The sequence below is a fragment of the Oryctolagus cuniculus genome, chromosome 3 (assembly GCF_964237555.1).
Source record: "Oryctolagus cuniculus chromosome 3, mOryCun1.1, whole genome shotgun sequence".
In the NCBI taxonomy this organism is placed as follows: Eukaryota; Metazoa; Chordata; class Mammalia; order Lagomorpha; family Leporidae; genus Oryctolagus; species Oryctolagus cuniculus.
In genome coordinates this window covers 30,074,219-30,093,738 of record NC_091434.1, presented here as the reverse complement: position 1 = coordinate 30,093,738, position 19,520 = coordinate 30,074,219, and the positions used below count along the sequence as shown (strand labels likewise).

The 19,520-nt window shown below is 39.1% G+C and overlaps 1 protein-coding gene across 12 annotated transcripts in view; it reads left to right on the top strand.

The window, feature by feature from the left end:
* The window catches only part of UNC80 (unc-80 homolog, NALCN channel complex subunit), a 245,541-nt gene that overhangs the window by 49,286 nt on the left and 176,735 nt on the right, over window positions 1-19,520 (top strand). For 10 of the 12 annotated variants that reach the window (XM_008259090.4, XM_008259085.4, XM_002712438.5 and 7 more), the window contains exons 8-14: window positions 4,346-4,607; window positions 5,337-5,471; window positions 7,344-7,560; window positions 8,225-8,365; window positions 9,583-9,851; window positions 10,928-11,287; window positions 15,883-16,029. In XM_008259090.4, the coding sequence (XP_008257312.2) occupies window positions 4,346-4,607; window positions 5,337-5,471; window positions 7,344-7,560; window positions 8,225-8,365; window positions 9,583-9,851; window positions 10,928-11,287; window positions 15,883-16,029 (1,531 nt within the window). The remainder of the gene's footprint in view (window positions 1-4,345; window positions 4,608-5,336; window positions 5,472-7,343; window positions 7,561-8,224; window positions 8,366-9,582; window positions 9,852-10,927; window positions 11,288-15,882; window positions 16,030-19,520) is intronic. The other 2 variants (XM_008259087.4, XM_002712440.5) reach the window with 1 other exon arrangement.

Below are 19,520 nucleotides of genomic sequence, written 5' to 3'. Positions count from 1 at the left end.
AATAATTAGTACTACAGCACCATATGTGGTTGAAATCTAACTTACATTTTCTCCTGCTTGTAAATTAAAATATTCAAAAGTACTAGACTATAATAAAGCATTGGAATTGAAATCCAGGATGTACATGGGCAGTTGCCCTCCAACACAACAGACAATAATAAGAGAGTAGAAATAGCAAAGTATGATATATGTTTTGACAGAAGAGTAGAAAGTCTATGAAAATGGTTTATAGGGCACCAAACATGACCTGGGTTTGTATTTTTGAGCTTTTTACTGCAACTCACAGTAAGAAATATATTTTACTAATGACATGACAAACATGTGACATGAGACAAAAGTTTTACCAAATGCACAAATCCTTATTCCATTTGTTTCATTCTGATAGTTTTTATTCTAGTTAAGAAGTTCATAGAAGGGCCAGCGCCGCGGCTCACTAGGCTAATCCTCCGCCTTGCGGCGCCGGCACACCGGGTTCTAGTCCCGGTTGGGGCGCCGGATTCTGTCCCGGTTGCCTCTCTTCCTGGCCAGCTCTCTGCTGTGGCCAGGGAGTGCAGTGGAGGATGGCCCAAGTGCTTGGGCCCTGCACCCCATGGGAGACCAGGAAAAGCACCTGGTTCCTGGCTCCTGCCATCGGATCAGCGCGGTGCACCGGCCGCGGCGGCCATTGGAGGGTGAACCAACGGCAAAGGAAGACCTTTCTCTCTGTCTCTCTCTCACTGTCCACTCTGCCTGTCAAAAAAAAAAAAAAAAAAGAAGTTCATAGAAACTATGTTTAATTGAATTAATTTTCCTGAACCACTAATCGGTCATAATGTTGAAATAAATAAATATATATATATATATATTTATGAGTTCTTCTCACTCTCAGTGTTTGCATTTTTTTTCTTTCTGCTAGTGTTCTTCATCTGTGGATAGTGCCATTTGCTAATTGGTAGCAAGATACAAAAATTTCTCTTTTGCATTGTCTAATTCAGAAGCATATTGTGCTTAGGAGTTAGAGTAATACATCTTCCATTCCAGAATTTCTGAGTTTTGTCCTTATTGTCTATCTTTCTTATGAAACCATGTTTCTCACAATGAAGAAGTTCAACCAACCTTCATATCTGCTAATTTCTTAGTTCCTTTGGGCTGATATAAAAAATACCATAGCTTGGTGGCTTATATTCAACAGAAGCTTATTTCTCACAGTTCTGGAGACTGTGTGTCCCAGCACAGTTGGGTTCTAGTGAGGGTCCTCTCCCAGATTGCAGACTTTGTTTTCTTGTCATATTCTCACATGGCAGAAAAATAGCAAGAGTGATTTCTGGGTCCTTTCTATAAGGGCATTAATTGCATTCTTGAGGACTCTACCTTTATGACTTAACTACCTTAAAGATTCCCACTTTGCATGAGAATTAATATTTCAGCATATGAATTTGAAGAGTCACAACATTCATTCAGCACATTGCACCTAAGACATCTAAGAGGTTGTATTATGTTGAGTAATTTCTTAAAAATATTTTGTAGTGGCCGGCACCACAGCTCACTTGGCTAATCCTCTGCCTGTGGTGTCGGCACCCTGGGTTCTAGTCCCGGTTGGGGTGCCGGATTCTGTCCTGGTTGCTCCTCTTCCAGTCCAGCTCTCTGCTGTGGCCCGGGAAGGCAGTGGAGGATGACCCAAGTGCTTGGGCCCTGCACCTGCATGGGAGACTGGGAGGAAGCTCTTGGCTCCTGGCTTCGGATCGGCATAGCTCCGGCCGTAGCAGCCATTTGGGGGAGGGGTGAACCAGTGGAAAAGGAAGACCTTTCTCTGTGTCTCTCTCTCACTGTCTAACTCTGCCTGTCAAAAAAAAAAAAAAAAAAAAATTCTGTAGTACAATTCACTTGGATACTAAATGTTGAATACATCAAGTGTTTACATTGAATAATAAAATCACAGAACCTGAGCATTCCACGCATGGAAAACCAAGACACTCTGGGGAAAAAAAGGTCCTACATAAAGAACCCCTGTGGGTGAGAACCCAGTGTAAAGAAATGGCCACCAAAAGAAGGGGCCATCAAAGAAGGAGGTACCTTTCTTTGAAGGGGAGAAAGAACTTCCACTTTGACTATGGCCTTGTCTAAATAAGGTCGGAGTTTGTGAACTCAAGAGGCTTCCACAGCCTTGACAGCTCATGACAATAGCCTTGGGTGATTACTGACATCATAAATAAGAGTGTCAGTGTCAGTTGTTAAATCAACAACAGGAGTCACTGTGCACTTACTCCCCATGTAGGACCTCTTTCCTTAATGTGTAATACTATGAGAATTAGTGATAAAACTAGTCTTCAAACAGTACTTTATATTTTGTGTGTCTGTGTGGGTGCAAACTGTTGAAATCTTTACTTAGTATAGAGTTGATCCTCTGTATATAAAAACAGTAAAAAAATCAATCTTGGTGAAGAATGGGATGGGAGAGGGAGTAGAATATGGGATGGTTTGTGGGTGAGAGAGTGGTTATGGAGTAAGAACCACTATAATCCAAAAGTTGTACTTTCAAAATTTATATTTATTAAATGAAAGTTTTCTATGAAAAAAAGGAAAAAAATGGCCACCAAAAAAGGATTATTTTCTCTGAAGAGAGGAGAGAATTTCCACTTTGCTTATGGTCTCCTTGAGCCAGTGAATTCAAAAGGTTTCCATAGCCAAGGCAGCTCATGTCAAGAGCCTTGGGTGATCACTGATGTCATACATAAGAGTGTTACTTGGCCAGCGCCGCGGCTCACTAGGCTAATCCTCCGCCTAGCGGCGCCGGCACACCGGGTTCTAGTCCCGGTCGGGGCGCCGGATTCTGTCCCGGTTGCCCCTCTTCCAGGCCAGCCCTCTGCTGTGGCCAGGGAGTGCAGTGGAGGATGGCCCAAGTGCTTGGGTCCTGCACCCCATGGGAGACCAGGAAAAGCACCTGGCTCCTGGCTCCTGCCATCGGATCAGCGCGGTGCGCCGGCCGCAGCGCGCCGGCCGCGGCGGCCATTGGAGGGTGAACCAACGGCAAAGGAAGACCTTTCTCTCTGTCTCTCTCTCTCTCTCTCACTGTCCACTCTGCCTGTCAAAAAAAAAAAAAAAAAAAAAGAGTGTTACTTGTTAAATAAACAATAAGAGTCACTGTGCACTAATTCTGTCTCCAAGAGTTATTATTATTATTATTTTTTTGACAGGCAGAGTGGACAGTGAGAGAGAGAGAGACAGAGAGAAAGGTCTTCCTTTTTGCTGTTGGTTCACCCTCCAATGGCTGCCGCGGCCGGTGCACTGCGGCCGGTGCACTGCGGCCGGTGCACTGCGGCCGGTGCACTGCGCTGATCCGAAGGCAGGAGCCAGGTGCTTTTCCTAGTCTCCCATGGGGTGCAGGGCCCAAGGACTTGGGCCATCCTCCACTGCACTCCCGGACCACAACAGAGAGCTGGCCTGGAAGAGGGGCAACCGGGACAGAATCCGGCGCCCCAACCGGGACTAGAACCCGGTGTGCCGGCGCCGCAAGGCGGAGGATTAGCCTAGTGAGCCGCGACGCCGGCCAGTTTTTTTTTTTTTAATTCCATTCTTTTTCTTTCTTTCTTTCTTTCTTTCTGTTTCTTTTTCTTTCTTGGACAAAACAGGAGAGGGAGGAGGAAGGGGGAGGGAGTGTGTGGAAGAGCGGGTACTGTGGGAAGAATTACTGTGTTCCTAATGCTGTATTTATGAGATACATACAAATAAAAATGAATTTTGCTATATACTTGGTTATATAACTTCAGAATTTTCCAAATTATTTCTTTTTACTCATCATAAAACTTTGTTTAGCTTTTTGAATTTTCCTTAGTTCTTTCACTTGGTGTTTTCACAGTGGAAATTTAAATAGCTGCATGAAATAGGCAAGACAGTGATCATTCCCATTTCTGTCAGTAAAAGTGAAAAACGATAGCTTCATACAAAAGAAACATCATGATGTAAACCTCATCTATTTCTGATTTTCATCATTATCTACCACCCAAATTACTCATTAACTACTCTGTTTACTTATGACTCCCTCCCAAACCTATGATTTTTAAAATCCATATCTGTGCAGGCATTGTTCCATTAAATTGAAATGCTAATCCACTCTCCTGTTCCGATTTCAACTTTGCTTGGCTAACTCCTCCCCATCCTTCAAAATTCTCTCCATTTCTCCCCTTCGAAAAAGTGTAGAAAACGTGGAATGAGTGAGGTCAGTGAGGAGGATATTAGAGTAAACCAGACAACAGATTAGTAAGTGAATAAGTGAGTGAGTGAGAAAAACAGGGCACCAGGCCATGTTGTGCTGCCTTGGGAAGCTTGACTGCCCGGGTAATCACCTTCTTTCTGGCCCTGGGAACAGGGTGTCTCTCGTGATACCTCCATGCCAAAGGTCCCGCTACGCCACCTACTTCGACGTTGCTGTTCTTCGCTGCCTGCTTCAGCCCCACTGGTCTGAGGAGGGCACTCAGTGGTCTCTGATGTACTATCTACAAAGGCTGCGACACATGTTGGAAGAGAAGCCAGAAAAGCCTCCAGAGCCAGATATTCCTCTCCTGCCCAGACCCAGGAGTAGCTCAATGGTGGCAGCTGCACCCTCACTGGTGAACACCCACAAAACTCAAGTAAGAGAAATGGTCCGCTGTCATTGGAACCAACCTGGTCATAACAGCGTCTCCCTTTTCTGCATCCAGCTGTTATTTACTCAGCACTGTTGCTATAGTTGGTAGATTAGCTGTTGCTCCTTTCTTTACCCACCGATCTTTCACTGCTGAATCATTTTGCTTCTCTTTAACATTTAACCAACCATTCAAAAGAAGTGCACCTCCTGTGCATGCTAATTTAGTGTAAGCCTTTGTTTACCCAGAATAGTGGGAACTTAGTATTAGGTAAGAGAGAATTGTGACATTTTATATGATTACCCGTATCATAACATGAAAAATGTGACTTACAGTTTGTTCCAGTTGTTTGAGTTCACTTAAATGTTAATTGTGTGGGTCAGAAATTTTTTTAATATTCTAAAAATAAACATGAATAATATCAGTGTGAAGAAAAAGAAACATACTCTTATTAGTATATACTCTGTCCAAAGTAAATATCTCTTTTGATGTATAGTTAAACAGAAAACTATTGCTTTTAATTAAACAAATCCATCACCTCCCTATGTTCCTGATATTCTGGACTTGGAGGTTCATGACCTTACTGGTGAAAATGCCAGACAGAAATTACAATTAATACAGCAGCAGAATTCAAGTTAAACACTGTGTAGATATTAAAACAATAGGCATAGCCCTATTAAAAATGTGACATTTCTGTAAAAAGTATTGCTCATTGTCTGCCTTTTGTATTTTAAGGATCTCACCATGAAATGTAATGAAGAGGAAAAATCTCTAAGCCCTGAGGCCTTTTCCAAGGTTTCACTAACCAATTTGCGTAGGTCTGCCGTCCCAGATCTTTCTTCAGACCTGGGCATGAACATTTTTAAGAAGGTGAGTGGAGCTGCTTATGCTGTCTGATATTTGGGCAATTCAGAAAAGTCAGTATGGAACAGGAAGTGCTTTGATCATGCAGTGCATTGGCGTGAGGTGGGGTGGGAAAGGAACTTGAAACAAAAGTCAGATCCTAGTGATGGCACTGGCTTACAGCAAAAGGGCGCAGGTCACGCTGTGTGCATGAGTTTGCTTTCTAGCCTAAATTTTCCACTAGTTTGTTATGACGCTCCAACCTTGCAATGTTTGTAAAGCGTTTGCAGCCTGTGGTATAGAGATGGTTGTTGTAGCGATAATGGTAACTTATATTCGTGTGGTTCAACTAATTTTTCAAGTACTTTATATAAAATTTATATCATATTATTTGATCCAGTGAGATCCTTATTCTTCCTGTTTTGCAGATAATAAATTGACCTTTAAAAATGTTACACAATTTGTCCAACATTAAACTTAAATTCAAAAGTGAGCCTTCTAGTTAAATAGTTCATGCACTTGTAAAACCACCACTACACTCTGTCTCCTATTTTTATGTTTATTTATTTTCATCTATTTGAAAGAATCACACACACACACACACACACCCCTACGTGCACATACACACAAACAGATCATCCATCTTCTGGCTCACTCCTCAAAAGCTCTCAACAGCCAGGGCCAAGTCAAAGCCAGGAGCCTGGAACTCCATCCTAGTCTTACACAAATGGCAGGGACTTGAGCCTTCTGCTGCTGCCTCTCAGCATTACCAGAAAACGGGATCAGAAGCAGAATAGCCAGAGTTCAAAGCCATACTCCCATACAGCATGCTGGCATCCCAAGCGGTGGCTTAACACACTGCACCACAACACCCGCCCCACACTTCATTTTTTTTTTTAAGTACATGGTACTAACCACGTAGAAAATAACATGTGTAAACTGAAAATAAACAGTGGTTTTCTCTTTTTCAAAATTATTAATTTAATGTGTCAATGTAGAACCACAGAACATATTAACTTACGTATGAGCTTAGAGTATTGTTAAAGTAAACAGCCCTGTCTTCATTAATAATGCACCATCAGCAATGGCTTTCATTTCCCCAAAAACATTGCTATTTGAGGGGGAAAAGACATTTTTGACACTTTTGTACCTGAAAAAGTTGAGGAGTTTTTAAAAATATAAGTGCCCCTGCCTAATTCCAAATCAATTAAATCTGAGTTCCCAAAGGCTAAGCCCAGGTAGTGGCATTTTTTTTGAAAGCTTCTCAGTTGCAGTGTTAAACTCCTATTTCATTTGATCTTGGATTCCTTTGCCTGGCAGGAATGATGGATTTGTACCAATGAGTGCTCTCTGTCTTCTGTGGCTTCCCCCCATGAACAGTAGCACAGATTTGAAGTTGGCTGACAAGACAATGGATGTCAGTTTTGAAAAATGGGACAGCAAAAAGGCTCATCCAATTATTTACTCAGGAATCCCTTTCTCTGGTCCAGTGGTTCTCAAATTTAATTGTGCATCAAAACCACCAACAGGCTTGTTAAAGCCCACATTGTTGGGCCTCACTTTCTAAGTTTCTGATGCAGGATGTCTGGGGTTGAACCTGAGAAATTGCATTTCTCCCAAGTTCCCAAGTGATGCTGATGTTGCCAATCCACACCTAAAGGACCACCACCCTGATCAGTCCTAATTGAAAGATTCATGACATGTGTGACTTTAGCTTCATTTCTTTTGTTCCTTTAGCACATAGGGGAAAATCTCCTATTTCTGTTGGATGATATTGAATGACTCTCTGGGTCTTGTCTTCCCTGAATATTTTCTGTGTTCTATAGTGGATCAAGGAGCCTCTTGGGAAGCAAACTGTAGCCTTTCCAGTGGCTAATCCTCCTCCTCTCATTGTTGTAGTTCAAGAGCCGCAAAGAAGACCGGGAGAGGAAAGGCTCTATTCCATTCCACCACACGGGGAAGAGGAGGCCACGAAGAATGGGAGTGCCATTCCTGCTTCACGAGGACCACCTGGATGTGTCTCCCACTCGCAGCACCTTCTCCTTTGGCAGCTTCTCTGGACTTGGAGAAGACAGGAGAGGCATTGAAAAAGGAGGCTGGCAAACCACCATTTTAGGTGAACACAAAGATCTTTCAAAATAGGGCAGACCTCAAGGGAACTGTTCAGGAATTTGGATCTAGAGCTCCTGGGCAAATTTGAATTTTTCTTAAACAGTTTAGACAAGAAATTTGGGCCCAGACTCAGGCTCCCCAGCACCAAAACAATGCTGTGTGTTCACAAAGAAACGCAGAGAATGTAGCTGACTCTGCAAGAATGCTGTATAATTAGGTAATGGCCCTGTTTCTTAGATCATTCTAGATGCTGAAACGGCATCAGAGGGTACTGGGAATTGCCTTTCATTTTGAATCTAAAGACAAACTTTTATTGAGTTCATTTTTTAAAAAAGGGAAAAGCAAGCAAAGAAAATGAAACATTTCCCCTTTATTGAAGGCATATCCAGCAGACCAGCTTGAAATCAAAAGTTGACAGCTGGGAGGCCCACGGCAGATGGCTTCTGACAGTTGAGTTAGACTGGGGCTGACCTTATCACAGGCAACTTCATCAATCATCCTGCCCCCTGACTATTCCCAAGGCAAATTTAATTCTTGCTATTTTGGCTGCGCTTCCTGCTCTTCCTAATATTCGCTCACTCTCACTGCGTGTCCTTTGGAAAGACAAAACCTGGGCAGAGACCCTTTCAGGTATTACAGCCCTCTTGTGTTGGTCTTGTTCATCACAGGGAAATTGACCCGGCGGGGCAGTTCAGATGCAGCCACGGAGATGGAGAGCCTGAGTGCCAGGCACTCCCACTCCCATCATACGCTGGTGAGTGACCTGCCAGACCACTCCAACAGCCACGGAGAAAACACCGTCAAAGAAGGTGGGCAGGAACTCGCACCTGTGTTCCTATTTCTCTTTCCTGTTCTTACACCATGTTCCACTTTCGTTGTTATCCACTTTCTTAAGTTTTTTGAAAACATGTATCTTGCATGATATTGCTTGGTAATTTACTTGTGAGCCATTCTTAGCGTCTTCTTAGCATCAGGAGTTATTTGACACCAGATAAAGACCACCACACCTTTCAGAGAGAACAAGGACAAGCTGTTCATACTTGTCTTCAGGAAGTCATAGTTCCACAGGGCTAGCTGAGACCTCGGAAGCAGCTACATGGAGTGCTTTGATGCTCTAATATATCCCTCTGAAAGGCATGGGCACCTTCAGCAGGAGGAAGGTCACTGACTTCCAAGGCCACAGTGTCTATTTCAGAGAAATGCCTTATTTACTTTATATGGAGCAAACATATGTCTCTGGGTGGAACCAACGACAAATTCTTAATCTACATTTGTTCTTGAATAATGAATTATTTTTCTTATTATTATGTATAACCTTAACCTCCTTCTCCCTGAATATTTCAAGTATTCAATGACATTAGTTAGTACTATGAATTTATATTCCCTTACTGTATACTAAATGAGAATAAATTTTTTCCACTCTGTTGTTTCTTAATTCACTATATAAAAACACATATTTCAACTGTCATAAACATAGGGAGGGGACCTAGATCCTGGATTTGGACTGGCAATGCCCTGGCCATTGCAGCCATTTGGGGAATGAATCAGCAAATATAAGATATTCTCTCTCTCTCTCTCTCTCTCTCTCCTTCTCCCTCTCTCCCTCTCTCTTTCTTTCTCTCTCTCCTCTCTCCTCTCTGTAACTCTGCCTTTCAAATAAATAAAATAAGTCTTTTTAAAAAAACATACATGAAATACTTCAACTAATCTAGTTTATGTAAGTATTGTCTGTCACCTATCAGTGGGTCAAATCCACCTATTATGATCAACCAAACTAAGTCAGTGTTAGACAAAAGTTAAATGCTAGCCTTAAGAAGCCAATTGGAATCCATACATTTCTATAATTATTTATCAGATTACATGGCTTTAACAGCTTTGGCAATTTCAGGGAAGCTGAAATAGTTTTGAGACTATGAATCAAACATGTACAAAAGCTACAGCTCTGACTGTTAATACTAGCTTAACTGTTGAACTGATGTTGCGGATTGATGTGGACAAAACTAAGACATTGCTTTCGTTTTGTTAGTGCGATCCCAGATCTCCACGATAACGGTTGCAACCTTCAACACCACATTGGCATCATTCAATGTAGGCTACGCAGACTTCTTCAGTGAGCACATGAGGAAGCTCTGCAACCAGGTGCCCATCCCAGAGATGCCACATGAACCCCTGGCATGTGCAAACCTTCCTCGAAGCCTTACAGACTCCTGCATAAACTACAGCTACTTGGAGGACACAGAACACATTGATGGGACCAGTAACTTTGTCCACAAGAATGGCATGCTTGATCTTTCTGTAAGGGGCAAGATTCTTTCCTACCAAACCTAGAAATATATTGACTCTTTAGCCTGATTTCTGTCATGTTGAACAAGTGAGCACATAGATTCTTAGAAATGTTGAATTGTAAAATTAAAAAGCAATACTCATATAGAAATGCTGCAAATGTATCAATTGTCATAGATGAACCTTCTCTTTCTTCAAGTGTCCTATTAGATTTGATATTATCTTAGAGTATTTTTATAACGAAAAATTAGTGAATCCCAAATATATATATATATATATATATATAAATGTACATATATATGTAAGTGTTTGCTAGGTCATTTTTCTCTAGAACAAAAAAGTAAAAAACTTTTATTTTCTTTTATTATATAAATCACAGGACTACAAAGTTCCTGTGCAGCTGGAAATAAAATGAGTCAAAGTCCTTAAAAGATTTATGCTTACATTCTCAATAATGCTTGTCTTGAATATACTTATTAGTAAATGAAAAGGTTTTTAAGTTTTACAATTATATCTCACAAAACTTTTTGTTACACATTAGGGAACCTAGCTCAGCATATAATTTAAAGCATTAAAATTGCTAAGGGACATAATTTAAACATGCTAATATTTTCTATTTAAAATTTAAGTGTAAGAATGACATAGACATGAATGAGCAAATGTTCTATTATAAGCTTAAGGAAATCACTATTCCTTATTATTAATGAAAAGTAAAAGCAGAAGATTAAAGCACTTTGATTTTTAAAAAATCAGTTGAACAAGTTTTCATTTGGACAAAAAATCCCTCTCCTGTTAACTCACTATGCTTCAGTATCCCCATTAAATGTCTTTCATGGTGAGCATTGGAGAACTTAAATGAGATCATACAAGCACACATTTTCTAATTCAGAGTAATTTTTTCATTTTTATTAAGCACACACACAAGGTCCCCAATACAACTTATGTAGGAAAATCTAAAAATTGAATTATTCAAAACCAAGGGGCATAGGGTAGGCTAAGGAAAAGTATTAAATGGAATAACGAAAACTATTTAGGAAAATGAAGTGCAAGTGACTTAATCATTGTGTGCTTATCTTTGTCTTTCCCAGGTGGTTCTGAAGGCTGTTTATCTTGTCCTCAACCATGACATCAGCTCTCGAATCTGCGATGTGGCACTAAACATTGTGGAATGCTTGCTTCAACTGGGTGTGGTGCCCTGTGTAGAAAAGAACAGAAAAAAGAGTGAAAACAAGGAAAATGAGGCTATGGAAAAGAGACCAAGTCAGGGGACTTTCCAGTTCAAAGGAGTGTCTGGAAGTTCCTCCTGTGGATTTGGGGGCCCTTCAGTTAGTGGAGCTGGAGATGGTGGAGGAGAAGAAGGAGGAGGTGGAGATGGAGGAGGTGGAGGAGGTGATGGAGGAGGAGGTGGAGGTGGCCCTTATGAGAAGAATGATAAGAACCAAGAGAAGGTATGCTAAAACCACCTTCTGTGTCCCTCATGAGTTGCCGCCCTAGTTGCTTTCCAAAGTTTGCCTGCCAGCAATTTATTGACTCAGAACAGCAAGTAATCATGGCAGTAAGAGTCATGTGTTGAAATCTCTTTATTGGGGTCTCAGCAAGCGTTAGTAGAAATAGATACAACTGTATTCTGAATCCAACAACCGCTATCATCCGAGTAACATAGAGGGATTTCTCTGGGCATGTTATTTCTGCAGAAGAGCACCTAAATTACATAATTCTTAATCTGTGACCACGGATAGCCTCTTAAGACTTTCAGGTTTGACCTAAGTGAATTACAGGTTACTTTTTAGTCTGCTCAGGCTACCATAACAGAATTACATTACTGGGTGACTTAAACAACGGACATTTACTATGTTTCTCACAGTTTTGAGCCTGGAAGCCTGAGGTCAATGTGCCAGCCAGGTTGGTTTCATTCTGATGCCTCTTCTCTTTGCTTGTAGGTGATAACATCTTACTGTTACCTCCTTGCACATGTATAGAGAAAGAGGAGTTTGGAGAGAGAGAGAGAGACAGAGAGAGACAGAGCCAGAGCCCCTCTTGAGCCTCTTCTTATGTGGGCCTATTCTTGTTGGACAAACACCACCATCATAACCTCACCTAACCCTTATTACTACCTCCAAAGCCCCATCTGCAAATATTATCAAATTTGGGGTTAAAGCTTCAGCATATGCATTTGGGGAAGTCACAAACATTCGGTCCATAGCTAGCAGTATAATTTTTCCTTGATATAAAATCATTTTTCATGATTCATGTCACATGTTTTTTAGCAGCCAACTTTAACCACAACTAGGAGGAAATCAAGGGAAGAATTTTTCTTGATTAGCTGCTAGTTTATTTGGTGATGGTATGGAGTGGCAACAGCTCACTCAACCTCAGCCCTCTCAAGTCTCAATGTGTCAGATCCCTGTTGCTTTAGCTTTCCTATTACTGATTTTCCTGAATTTAATTCCCTTTGCTTTAGCACAATCTAGTTTATGATCTTAATGTCAAAGATAGTTTTCTTAATTCGAGTTTTAATTATAAATTACCACAATGAATTCACATAATTTACCCTGATTTCAATTTGGGGTTTTAGCTGGAAAATGCTGTTCAGAAATTGAAATCAGCAAGAGATTTTTGAATCTAACAGGTAACAATCTACACATGATGTCCAGTGTTTACAAGCATTGTGATTACACTGAAGAACTCTACCATCAACATACATATTATAAAACTAGAAAATGTCCATTTCTTTTCAACCAGCTATCAGAAATTTTCATCTGAATAAATGTTTTGAGCTCCTTTTTCTTTTATAATTTCTTCCTCATCTCTCTGCAATCCCACTTAGTATATATTTAATGTGCATTTATCATCTATTTCTTCATCTCATTGTCTTCTCCTTTCCTTCCAAAATTTGTGGACTCAACACAAATGTTCTTGCCCAATATTCTTGAAGTCCTGAACTTTCATCTCTAGAATTTTTCCCTCAGGCTTAATTATATATGTTTCAATTGTAATAGAATCTTTTGGTTCTAAGATTTCCAAAATTCGTAGCTCCTCATGCATCGCTAAGGACAAACCAAGGATCCTCAGATCTCATATAAAAATTATCTGAATAGTGGTGGAGATAGCAAGGAATTTGATCTTTGATCTAAGATCTAACAAATTGCCCAGTCAGCAATTATGTACTAGTCAGCAAAGAAATACAAATTATAAGGATCAAGTTTACAAATACACCAAATGATGAGATTCTTAACCGATCAATCCTGGCTGGACACTCAAAGAAATGGTGGATGGTATTGTATGTATTATAATGCTCAAGAGGAATTATAAATAAAAATAAGACAAAATTATAAAATACTAGTTTTTTTCAGTAAAGCTTAGATATTCCAAGTAAATTGGCTTTGTTATTATGCATGTTAAGGGTCTCTGACATTCATTATTAGCATTTTTGTTTTCATCTTTTTCTTAGTTCTAACTTTACACCTAAGGGGTACTTTTATCTAATTTTTCTCGAAAATATTTATGTCTCTTAGATATTTAAAATCTAGATATCATCTTAGATACTATAGCTTGATACTTTAAATGTTACTTTGACCTAAGTCATCACTTTGGGCATCTTTTAAAAGTCAGATTGTGAGGTATCTAAAACAGCTAAGATATAAATGTCTTAAAGTTACCTCTTGAGCTAACATTCTTTTTATTACAAGGAATTTGTAAAATAAAACCTACTAGTAGATCAAGTGCCTTGTGTTTGTGATTGACACTGGTCTGTTCTGCCCTAAACCCATCTGTTATTTTCAGTGGAATCAGAGGGTTTATCTAATTTTGCAACATCATAATACCAGAAACATGGAGAGTTGATTAAAACAGGAAGAGCTAGCTTCTATTTCTGAATTTGCCACTAACTTTTAAAGAAAGCTTAAAGTGTTATTTAATATCTGTGAATTCTGCCTGTAGCTTGATAGATACATCTTTCTGAACATCTCCTAGGCGAGCAATCTAAATCCCAAGAACATCTGACCATCTAAAGAAATAAAATTTTGAATATATATATACACAGCACTTTCAGAACTAGAGAATTTTTGAAGGGAACATATAGTAATCTAAAAAATATAAGTAAACCGATCTTCCAAATAAACCCTTACTCAGAGTGGTTTTTACTGAGGTTCTGCTGCATGAAGTTGGGTAGCTTGTGCACTACACAAATCTGCCCTCATCTAAGGGGCCACAGAGGACTGAAATTCAGTTCAAACTCTCCTCTGGCAACAACTCACCCAATGACTGCATCCGACCAGAGGGCTTACCTTTTTTAATTCACCACCAGAGGAGGGCCTTTTCTAACTTGCATAAAGAAGCCCCAGCCCCAGAAAGTAACAGTGCTCCTCACCTAGAAATACTAAGTAGCATTTGTTTTGTTATTATTACATGCCTTCCATATTTTGATTCACTTAATTCTCACAGCACTACGAAATAGGCGCTAATGTATATGATTCCTATATTTTAGGGCACGGAGTGATTATGTACCTTTCCCAAGATTATATAGTTTATAAATGATGGAGTTAAGATTTGAATCCAAACTGAAAATGATTTCTTAATTGATATCTCTATCTGTCTATCCATCCATTCTATCTATTTATCTATCCATCTATCTTTCTATCTTTCATCTCCAGATGCTGCAAGGGGACCTTTATAACCCTCCTCTTTGTGTCCGTGACCAGTCATTGAAGGTAGATCTCCCCTAGGAAGAGACTGCTCTCCAGTTGGACCCTAGCCCTTTGAGGCTCTCAGCTGAGGATTGTCAGCCATAAATACTTCCCACAGCCAGAGAATAAATGTTTTCATTCTGAAGGGAGCCTCTAGGGCTGGCATATCCACAAGATAAGTTTACAGAAAAGAGTGGGAGTACCAAATACATAGCACTAAGTAGGGAGATAGTCTACCCCACCACATTAAGGTGCATGATAATGTCTAGATAATACCTTCACCCTTACACATCCTACACATTTTCAAGTACTCTTTCTATGAGTGGCCCCAAAGTTTCTGTGTCAACTTGATCATGACCACGGGAAAGTCCCTTATAATTTGTAGAGCACTTTTTGTCTACTATTCCATTAGCTCCACACATTAATCAAATGAAGTAAGAAGAGAGGCTTTTAGTAGCGTTAGTTCATAAGTGAAGAAACTAAAGCACAAAGAGGCTAATTGACTTACCTATCACATCCAATTAAGGGCCAGAAGCTGGAATTCCAGATCCATGGTGTACATGTTGACAATAACATGTAACTAGGGGGACTGAGATGGGTTACAGCTTCCCAAACGTAACGGTTCTTCCACACTGTGTTCTGCATCATTCTTTAGAAAAACTTCCTTATACTTCTTTGGAAAGAATTCAAAGAAGTTCCTTTTTTGGAAACCGTGTTCTTCATTAACAATAAGAATGCAATGGTGCAAAAGAGAAGATGATAGCAATTCTCATGATTCGTCTCAGGAGGATTTTTATTTAGCCTCAGGGGTAGAATCAAGCTAAAGTTTATGAAGATCTGGATATTTGCACTTTGACCATGCAGTTGTATTACAATACAGTGGAAGTATACAATTAGCAGGGACAGACATTGCCATGTGATTTCAGAGTTCCAGACTTGGATCTGTTCCAAAAATTGAGCAATAATCCTTGCCTGTTAGAATTAGCAGAAACTTGACAATAAGGGTAATATTTAAGAAAATCTATCTGCCTTCACCACTGATAGAACCCACTGTCTGTCTCTAGGTAGCTATTCTGATAATTAACACAGATATGAAAGCTTGTCTTCTAATAAAGAAGTCTACATTCATATTCTTTATCACTAGAGAGTGTTTAAAACACATAGCTTTCTTTTCTTTTAAATAATGTACCAGATGTTTTAAAGTAAGCTTGTTTATGAAGTATTGACAATTCTTTCCCAAATTGCAAGTGTTCACTATAAAAATATATAAATCTGGCTTAATCATAAAATAGAATCTTAGTAGAAAACAGGCCTCAGTGTCAAGATAAATAGACTTCTTTCCTGTTCATGGGCACTAGGATGAAAGCACTCCTGTAAGCAACCATAGGCTTGCCCTAACCATGCTCATCAAAATAGTGAAGTCTTTGGGATGTGCCTATGGTTGCGGAGAAGGACACCGAGGGCTCTCTGGAGATCGTCTGAGACACCAGGTATTCCGAGAGAATGTAAGAGAATTAAAGTAGATTCCATTTCCTCTCCCCCTTCCCTCTCGCCAATTAAGGAATGAGTCCTTTGACAATGAGGGTCAATGTTCCCTGAAAATTGTTCTATTTCCAAGGGGATACTAATGCTGTCTTGGGGTGGAAGGAGTCCCCAAAAAATCTCAAGGCATTTAACCCCCAGGCATAAGAGAGTTTAACTGAGAAAACAATTTTGCCTCCTGCCTATTGCCTCCAACTGGTGAAGGGATTTAAAATTGCAAGATGTGAATTGCATTTTAAAAGAGCTTTGCACAGATGACTCCATTTAGCAAGCTTCTGATGGCCTATCACCAATGACTTTTTAATTATCTGCCTGGGCACTGCAGAAATATATTTTATATCAGAGAAGGAGGTCAATGTCTAGAACTTCCTTTGTTGTTCTCACTTAGATATGGAAAATGGCCCTTATTGGGACAAAACAGGACTATAAAAATAGCCGGTTCTTGTGTGCCTGCTTTGTTTGAGAATGAATCTTGACTTACAGATATCTGGGATCATGTCCCTTTGAACTGTGTGAAACTTGAAACTCTGCACTTGAGCTTGCCAAGGATAATTCTGTAATAGAACATTCCAGCTCAATTTCAATTACCTCTGCTAACTGCTACTTTTTCCTTCGACTTGAACAATAACCCATCTTTACAGCAAGTCCAAATGAGATAGTTGCCTCATAATCTATGTTTGAATCAAAATGAGAAAATCTGCCATTAAAAACAAAGAGTCTGGTGAAAACTTGAGTTCGGCAAATCCTCTGGCGTTTCTTGACAGAGTTTTAAGATCATGTCAAAATCTAATGCCAGCCCATTCTTTCCTTGGTATTAGCTTTTGTCATGAAATGTTCACACAGTATCAGCATGCTGGGTTTATTGCTTAACATATCATCCACCCATCCTTTTCCCTTCTCTTTAATATTCTATTGTGTCATGTTATTTTAATTTATTATATGTATATGGGAGATATAGTCACAGTAATTAACTTTTAAATTCTGAAACTTAGACATTTGACCAAGATCTGGATTTTGAGGCTAAAATATAATAATTAAAACAATAATTAAGAAAGCAATAGAAAGCTTACATTGCCTCTGCTTTGCATATGTGTATGTATTTTTTTGTCTTTGATTTTTAATTTTGCTATGATATCAAAGCTTAAAAAATATTACATCACTCCTCATGCACAGGACCAATTTCATGAAAATGAAGTGCAAAAATGTAATTAAGAAGTGTCATGCTTTAGTTGGAGGTGTAAACTTGATCTAACAAGCAGATCCTGTCTTTCTGGATTCACAGGAAACAGGGCTAGTTGGATCAGAAGCCAATGACAGGGTGTTGTTACTGTTTTTCCACCATGCTTTCTTCCCCAGGAGTATGGAATGATTTCTATTAGGCCATCAGCAAATTTTGTATCTGCTTTCTCAGCTTGGCTTATGAGGCAATTCCTCTTGTGTTCTCTTGTAGCACTATTGAACACCCATTTCAAAGATTTTACTCATATCTATTTATCCATGTTCAGTAAACACATCATCTAAGAGATAAAAGTTTCAGAAATTTTTTCTGGTAACTGACATCAAAAGCACCCTTTTGTCTAGATTTCCTAAACATTAGGTTTTCAGAAGTTATTTCATTTTTAAGAAATTAACAGTTTTTCTCATCTCTAACAGATCATGTCTTCTATACATTTTTTTAGAGACAGATTACTATGATGATATTCACTAAAGTATCTAACAATTGCATCATTTAATCCCTCAGTTCTTTTTAGCGTGTTAATGTAATCATTAGTTGGTAGTCCCAAATTATTAGAAAGGAATTCACTCTTTAATAGATTTATATCTCAAATAAATTTAGGATATTCCACAAGATCTAGTATTTAAGGTGTTTTATTAATTTTAAAATTTATTTTATTTATTTGGGAGGAAGAGAAACAAAGACAGTCAGAACTCCCATTTCCTGATTCATTCCCCAAATGCCCAAGCTGGGCCAGATGAGGAGCCAGGAACTCAATCTGAGCCTCCCATATGTATGACGGAGACTAAAGTACTAGAGCCATTACCTGCTGCCTCCCAAGGTAGGCATTAGCAGGAAGACAGAATCAGGACTAGAGCTAGACTCTGAATCCAGGGTCTTTGATATGGGATGCCCAAGTCCCAAGCAGCATCTCAACCACTACGTTAAACACCCACCCCAATTTAAGGTTTGATATTCTTTCTCTTGCTAAACTTACCATTAAACTCATTCAGACCATGCTGACATTCTAATAACCTCAAGAGAGTATGTTTAAAGCTATGCCTTTTGGTGTATTTTTACAGAACATATAATAAATTGTACTTTAGGATTTTTCAACCCAGGACTTTAAAATACTACAGTGAAGATCTTCACAAATTACCTATGGGATGATTGAAAAAAGTAGCTTAGTGCTTGGCAAATTTCATTTTATACCAAGCAGCATTTATTTTGTAAGAAAGAAAAAAACTTGCTCAAGACCTGGCAACTAATAAACTCCTTGGAACAAAAATACCCACTTTCAAATCTTGCAGGACATAGAAGAGAAGAAAGAAAAAAAAAATTAATCCATCTGACTTAGTGTTACAGATGGAGACATTATAACAAGGTTATACAAGAAGCCTATTGCTAATTCCAAGTTTCAGCCTTTTATAATCTTTTCTTCTTCCTTAAAATTTCCAGGCCTTAATTGGTCAAAATGTGATGAAACTTAAATTTTCTTCTGGATCACCAGTTAAATCCCTATTTCAAGGGCTGCCTTTCCTGACCTGACTTCCATGTCTATGCCTGGTTACCTAAAGTTCTCCAGTCCCAGTTAGGTGCTCTTTGTTCAGCTCCCCCTGCTTTCTTGATCCTTAGCCCTTTCCCTTCAACCCAGAAGCTCTGTCATTTCCCATTTCATCCCCTTCTTATGGATTTGCTATATGAGAGATCATCAAAAGTTTGTGGAAATGTATATTACAAAAAAAAAACCTACATGAATTTCAAAAATATTTTGAACCAAATTTAAACTCTTATTTTCATTCTATTTTCCACAAACTTTAAAAATTTCTCTTGTATCTCTTTTATAACGATATCATGTTCTCAAATTACAAACTAGTCTCTCTTATCCGTCATTTAAAATGCTTTTAGGAAGTGGATGATATTTAAGTATATTTCCTCCAAGTTACCATCATCTGAACTATTTATGAGATAGCTGTATCAGGAGAGAAATAAGTACATATTAGAGGACAAGACTCTGATTTCTAGTCTTGGCTCTTCTGTGCAATTTGCAGTATCAATTTGGACAAAATCTTTGATCCTCAAATTCTTCAGTTGCAATATAGGGAAACTTGTCAAATCATAGAGATGGTATATAACTAAAAAGTCATGATACACTTACATACAAGAAACATTTTAAACAGCAAAGCGCCAGGTAAATGTGATTCTTCTCTTGATGGTGGGAGAAGGGCTGGAGGACTT